This window comes from Mytilus californianus, unplaced genomic scaffold, assembly GCF_021869535.1.
Source record: "Mytilus californianus isolate M0D057914Y unplaced genomic scaffold, xbMytCali1.0.p SCAF_1, whole genome shotgun sequence".
Taxonomy (NCBI): Eukaryota; Metazoa; Mollusca; class Bivalvia; order Mytilida; family Mytilidae; genus Mytilus; species Mytilus californianus.
The window spans coordinates 127,491,242-127,498,311 of NW_026262581.1; the positions used below are offsets into that span (position 1 = coordinate 127,491,242).

The 7,070-nt window shown below is 31.2% G+C and overlaps 1 protein-coding gene across 1 annotated transcript in view; it reads right to left on the reverse strand.

Moving 5' to 3' along the window:
• The window catches only part of LOC127733771 (prostaglandin E2 receptor EP4 subtype-like), a 44,295-nt gene extending 40,376 nt beyond the window's left edge, over nucleotides 1-3,919 (reverse strand). Inside the window, exon 1 of the mRNA XM_052243088.1 lies at nucleotides 2,985-3,919. Coding sequence (XP_052099048.1) covers nucleotides 2,985-3,842 — 858 coding nt within the window. The 5' untranslated portion in view covers nucleotides 3,843-3,919. The remainder of the gene's footprint in view (nucleotides 1-2,984) is intronic.
• Between the last annotated feature and the right edge of the window lie 3,151 nt (nucleotides 3,920-7,070).

Genomic DNA, 7,070 nt, shown 5'->3' on the forward strand with positions numbered 1-7,070 from the left:
AAATTCGGATGGATGCATACAGGTAACAATTTTGATAAACATACAAACTGAAAAAAAAAATATTAATAAGTATACCTCTAGAATAAATACATCATAACTGAAAAAAACTTAAGAGAGAGTAATACAGGTCGTTTGTTTTATAAGTTCAATCTTAACTTAAAGATATTTATAATTTTAAAAATCAATTTCCTTGCATTGTGTTCTTAGCTTGTATTTTCAAAGACTAAAACGCTAAATCGTAGAAATCAGACAGCTGAAAAGCAAAATAAAGGAAAAGTTAAAACGCATATCTGATTTATTTCTAGATTTTGCGATTTCCCTTTTTGATTCTCTAGTCGACATAGTTGATGAGGAATGTATCTTGTCGTGCTTTAATTCAATTGTCATGGTTAAATATACAGTTATGTAGCCTTCTAAGATTAACCCAAAGACGAAGATAAACCCATTCACTGCCCATCAACCAAAAAACCCACAATCGGGACTAAAAACATATTTTGACAATAATTATGTTGTGTAAACTATAATTTATGAACCTCTTAAGAAAATATATAGACAATAATAGTGCATTGACTTGACACAACAACGATATAAGAATGAGGCTTAAAAACGGGGAAAATGCGAGGCTCTGCCGAGTATTTTTCAACGTTTTTTTGCCGAATTCTTATATTGTTGTTATGTCAAGTCAATGCACTAGTATTGTCTTTATACTGCAATCTTTAATTTTTTTTGTGAACGAATTCAGCTGATTTTAGACTATACATATAAACAATAAACAATGGATACAATAATTTATAGAGTTTTTATCAACAGAGATGTACAAAAAAAATATATTTATTAGATAAATGTTTGAGAAATGAGTAAAAATTCTATCCTGCTTCACGATGTTTCCAATGTACATTTCATCGTGATTCCTGGTTGTAGGCGTGGCTAAGTATACAAGCAATATATGGTCAGTGACTATATATCACATGAAAATATACAGTCTATGCATTTTGACTGCTCAAATAGAACGAGTGTAGTATAAATATAGATATTGTCGTTGAATTTGCGTAAAAAATCGTTTTCCTACCAGATTAAAGTTTATTAGGAACGGTGACTGCCGTTTGACTGAAAGACAGTGAAATGGTTTAAAATGGAGTACTTCAGTAATATTACAAATCATAACAGGGAGTTTGTAAAGCAACGTGTATAGATTATTTTGCAAACATTGGTTCTGGAAAAATAATTATTAACAACAAAAAAATGGAAAAATGCGAGTGAATCGAACCAGTACAGATCTGATGAGAATTTTTTTTATGATGATTATTTCATTAAATTTTAATATTTCAATCTATTTTTTGTTTTTGCATGATACCTAGTTTTATATGAGTAAAATTAATCTTATGAAAAAGCAAATGAAATAATCTGCGAAGAAATAAGTCGAAATACAGACAATTCTTATGTAATATAGGAAGTGGGTGGGGAGTGGGGCTATTTCGCAACCTTTGGTAGTTGCTTTTAGTTCTTCACACGAAATTTTCCGAAATGTGTATTAAATTTAAATATATTTTTCTGGTTTTAAGTAATGGTGACATGCATGTTTAAGGGCCTCTCTCACAAAGACGGTCATAAAATTTCCTTTGCGCAAACTTTAGTACAACCTGTCCTTAAGATGACTACCAAACATTTTTAAGGGTGTGTTGAAAATATATCACTTTTCTAGGGTCTGGTAGTAAATTTTTCCGTCACAAAATGTTTCAGCATTTATTTTTCTCATATTTGGTCACATTTTGGCTTAGCAACCGTAATTCCTAAAAGTGCCCTTCAATGTATCTTATTTTTAAAATTAAGAAGCTATATCATAAGTTGGAACTTTTTTGGAATTTTTATTAAATGCTTTACTGGTTTTACCTTTATGTCTGACCCAAACTGGTTTGTCAACGGGAATATTGGATATAATTTTGAAATGATAATATCATTTGTCAAGATAGAGAAAAGCAATCATTGTTCTCTTTGGCAAGTTCACATTCATTGTTTCAGGGAAGATTGTTTTCACGTTTACGACGAACGTCAAGGAAGGAGTACGAGTAAAACGGTGTGATAAGTTTGTTTTTGATTTTGTATGTCCAACTTATTTAACAAAAGGTCGCATACAAAAGACTTTGGTTGAAAAAAACAAAGACAGAAATATGGAAATAACTAGAAACCATTACCCAGAAAAATAAACGCAAGGGCGTAATCGACAGATGTATGTCATTAAACTGTTATTTTCTGGCTGGAAGATGTTTTTTAACCTAAAGTATTAAATAATTAAAGAACCTTTGTGAGCAGGCTCACATACCCCACGGGCCCACATTGTCACTTGGCAAACAAAATCATAACAGATTCATAAGTTCAAAGACTCATAACGCCAACAAAAGTAAACTTATAAACATTTCTTGTGAATATGCACATCTACATATTATGTCCTTATTATCTTTAAAGTTTCATTCAATTCTATTGTGTGGTTTTAGAGGAGTTGCGATGACAAACTCTTGTAGTAGTATATTTAGGCTAAAATTCTAAGTTCAAAGGGGCATAATTCCTTGAAAATTATTTGAATCCTAATTTCCTGTCGACAAGCACATTTGCGTATAATGTCCTTATTATATAAAAAGTTTCATGAAATTCTGTTGTTTGGTTTCGGAAGAGTTGTGATGACAAACTGTTGCAGTAGTATATTTAGGCTAAAATTCTAAGTTCAAAGGGGCATAACTCCTAGAAAAATATTTGAATCCTAATTTCTTTTCGACATACACATCTACATAGTATGTCCTTACATATTATCTACAAATTTTCATGAAATTCTGTCGTGTGGTTTCAGAGGAGTTGCGATGACAAGAACAGGACTGGCGGACGGACTGACGGACGGACGGACGGACGGACTGATGGACGGGTCAAAAACATTATAACCTACGGAACAAAGTTCCATGGGGGTATAATAAAAATAGGAGATTGATACTTACCATGAAAGGGGTCCAACAAGCACTGAAGACAACGAATATAGCCACTAGAAATATTATGATGTATAAATCGTTTTTCTTTCTGCTACTTTTTACACTAGATACACTAGTTTTACGTCCGTTAGCATATGAACATTCTAAAGATTCGTTTTTAAGAAAAGCTATGACCAGTGTATTACAAACGGCCATAATCAGTATGACTAATAATATAGTGGAGGCATACAGAATACAGAAAGCTTTGTCACCTATTTCTTCAGAATGGATTTCGAAAAAACACCATGTTCCTGGAAACTGCACGTGATTGTGTCCGAATCCTATAATAGGAGAAACTCCAACAAGAACTGAAAATAGACAAATGAATACCAAAATGTAATTAATTCGTCTTGGAATGTTTTTAATTTCCTTTGTGTAAAAATATGGAAAGTAAACGGCCATCAGGCGGTCAACCGACATGGCACCCGCAATAAGGACGGTTGCCACTCCTGAAAATGCCATCTGGAAACCATAGAAGTCACAGAGTGGTTGTCCTCCTATCCACTGTCTGTTGTTAACATAAGTATACAGTGTGATCGGGGAAGTCAGTAAAATTCCTAACAAATCTGTGATAGCCAACAAGAACACGTATCTATAAAAGGCCTTCCATTTGTGATTTGGTGAAGACCTCCATATCACAATTATAGCAAATATATTCCCTACTACACCAATGGAAAACATTGAAGCTGATGACACTGGCGTAGCATTGGTGTAAACATTTTCGGTCGAAATATTACTGTTATTTTTAGTCATCCCTGTCAAGTAACTATAGTTCTGAAATTCTTTTAAAATTAAAGAGTCGTTATTAAATTCTGTATATCTGTTCATGTTTCTAGATATGAGTTTCACTAAATGACTTACTGATCAATAGCAGTAACTTTTGTAGTTACAACAATGCAGTGGATATCCAACTATGTAAAACGATCGACAATACTGACACAACATTAACTATAATATTGACTAAAGTTATGAATTAGTTTAATCTCATCCAGGTAAAACCTTTAATATTCCCAGAAAGATATGAAATAATCATGGTAATATTAGCTGGACAATTATACCAGTGCAAAAATTAAATATTGATTTTGTATGGAAGAATAAGAAACAGCTGATCCTAAATTACTCCGAAATATTCCTGAATATCCTCATAAAATACGGAGATCAGGAAAGCACGAGACATGTTATCAATAGTATAACGTAATTAGAAATTTCAAGCTTCTAGAGAATCTCTTACTTAAGATAGAATCTCCAATTTAGATCAGTGAGATAACAGTTGTTTATACTATTTATTTTTTTCATCGGGATTTTCATGTGAACAAATAGATTCCTAATTGCAGATTAAATTTGTTTACATTGCAATTTTTATCGTAAAATGAAAAGGAGTATATCCTATTTTCTTCATATTTTGTGAACTTTCACTCTTGTAACAGTTTGAACTTTCATATTTCAATATTTCCTTTTACAAGTCTTATAACGTAAAGATGGTTTTAACAATCAGGATTTGCAATATTGGAATACAGCTTATCTAAAATCCTTTCATTAAAAATCAATGAATACAATAGCATATAAAGTAAATTTAAATTATACAGCAACCAAATGCATAAAAATATCAAATGAAAAATGACACTTTATAAATTTAGAAATTACCCCCAGTTTAAAAAAATGAATCAGTTTCAAAAAGGATTATCAAAGAACTAACATCAACACTAAATTCTTTATATAACAAAAACATTAAGTTACGACTACAGATAGTCCGGGTTTAAATAGATCTCAACCCTCCCACTTTGATCCCAATCAATAGAATAGTAAAACGTGCAAGAAGAGTAAATACAGAAAAATCTTTTAACCCTATAATACTGTAAAAGTACAAGTACGACAACATTTACAATGTCACAGAATGATCGTGGTTACTGAAAACAAGAAGTACCGAACGAGCTGATATGAAATCATACCGTTCTGTAGTAACTGTTACTGTATTTAAGAATCCATTTCATACAGTAGCATTATTCATTAAATGTTTTGACGTTCATTTAGTGTTTTGTTAAGTGTTTTGACTTTATTGACTTTCATTCAGTGATTTTATTAAGTGTTTTGACTTTTCTTGACTTTCGTTATGTGTTTTGACCATCTTGACTTTTATTAAGTGTTTTAACATTTGTTGAGTATGTTGACTTTCATTAGTGTTTTGACTTTCTTGTCTTTTTTTCCTTTCATTAAGTAGTTTGACTTTTGTTAAGTGTTTTGACATCCATTTGGTGTTTTGACTTTCATTAAGTTTTGACTTTCATAAAATGTTTTGACCTTCATTAAGTGGTTTGACTATGTTTTAGTTTAAACAAGGTAGTAGCATTTGATTTTACTTTTAAATCGATGTTTACAGTAAATATGTGTATTGTAGGTGAATAAGTTCTTGTAGTTAGGATAGCTAAGTACATTTGCTTGTAAAGAAATCACAACATCATATCGTTTAAACGGTATAGATTTGAGTCAACGCTGTATGTACGAGAGTTTGTCAGTTACTCAGGCTAGGAAACAGGATCGGTATGAAAGTGGCAAAAGTGCAATATCCAAACTCAAAATTACATAGTTTGTTCATTATCATGAAAGATTTGCATTTAGAATCTACAAAAAATGCATATAACAATTTTATAATTGTACCTTTTGTATCAGAACGTTACACTGAACAACCCAATCTTCCTGAATAAATTTATGACAGTAAGCAAAAAAAAATCAGTTAAAGTGTCTATTCAATTACAACGATGACATGTTGTATCTGTAAATGACACAATCATTTTGGAAATTGTAAAACAAACAATGTTAACTCTTTTGAGGATCGAAATGAATGGAAAACGAAATATTACTATTTGCACAAGCACTTGCAATGGTAATACTTGGATCAAAGCCCAGTTTAATTGGACATATATCAAATGCTGTTAAAGGCATCACAAAACTTACGGAAATGTAACAATAACAAGAGATGACAGATATTATCGCAATGAAAACTGGCGAAATAAAATATTAATTGGAATGATTACATAACATAGTTATCAAATACCATTGTATAAAACATTGTGTCATTAATTGGTGATTTTATCAGTATTGTATATATTTTACATATCGCACAGTTCAGTAGCACTACGCTAGGTAAAATGGTAGGTACATACTATCTTTATCCGAAAAAAAATCAGTCAAATTTCCGTGTAGAGAAGAAAAACATTTTGTGAAAATATTGTCAATTTTGCGAATAAACGTATCTTGATTAAACAATTACAATTCTTGTAACTCGATCCAATTGTTGAAGTTAAAGAAAGATACGAATCATTATTTGATTTGAAATATCGAAGAATTTTGATAGAATTATATCCATGTGTTCCGAATGTATACTATAAATACAAAAAACTTCAGATGGTCATGAATAAATGAAAAAAGTACGATGTTAGAGAGTTAGAGTGCATGATTTCTATTACAACAAATCTTGAACTACTTTGAGCTAGCTTTCAGTAGTAAATAAATTATATTTTAAACCCTAATTCTCAGATGGGATAAAATATTAAGAGGTGCTCATTGTCATAAAGTACTTGCAATCTTGTTAGATTAGATTTAATGAAATCCAGACAGTGGTGAAAGATGAGTTGCGTATAAAAGATACATACATAAAAAATGGAGGAAAACTATTCTCTGAAAATCTTTTTGAGTGTTGTTTATGATCATTACGCATTAGGGATGCCTTTTCTCGTTGTTTGTAAATAATTTTTAAGTTTTTGTTTTGCCATGAAAGCCGCAAAAAATATTCAGATCCAAGATATAGAATAGATGGTGCACAATAGCATTATGTAAGAAGGATTCTGAGGAAGTCAGTCAGTGATTCAATAGGAATTACGAATATAAGATGCTTTCTCCTGTGGTGGATAATGTGAAGTTCATGTTTTGCTATTGTTATTAGAAATTTTGAATTTCAGTTATATCAAAATAGAATAAAAGGTGCTCGATGCCATTAAGCGCGGAGTCAGAATACACCTCGCTTCTCTAAGAAATAGTGTAATACGATATTTAGACAGG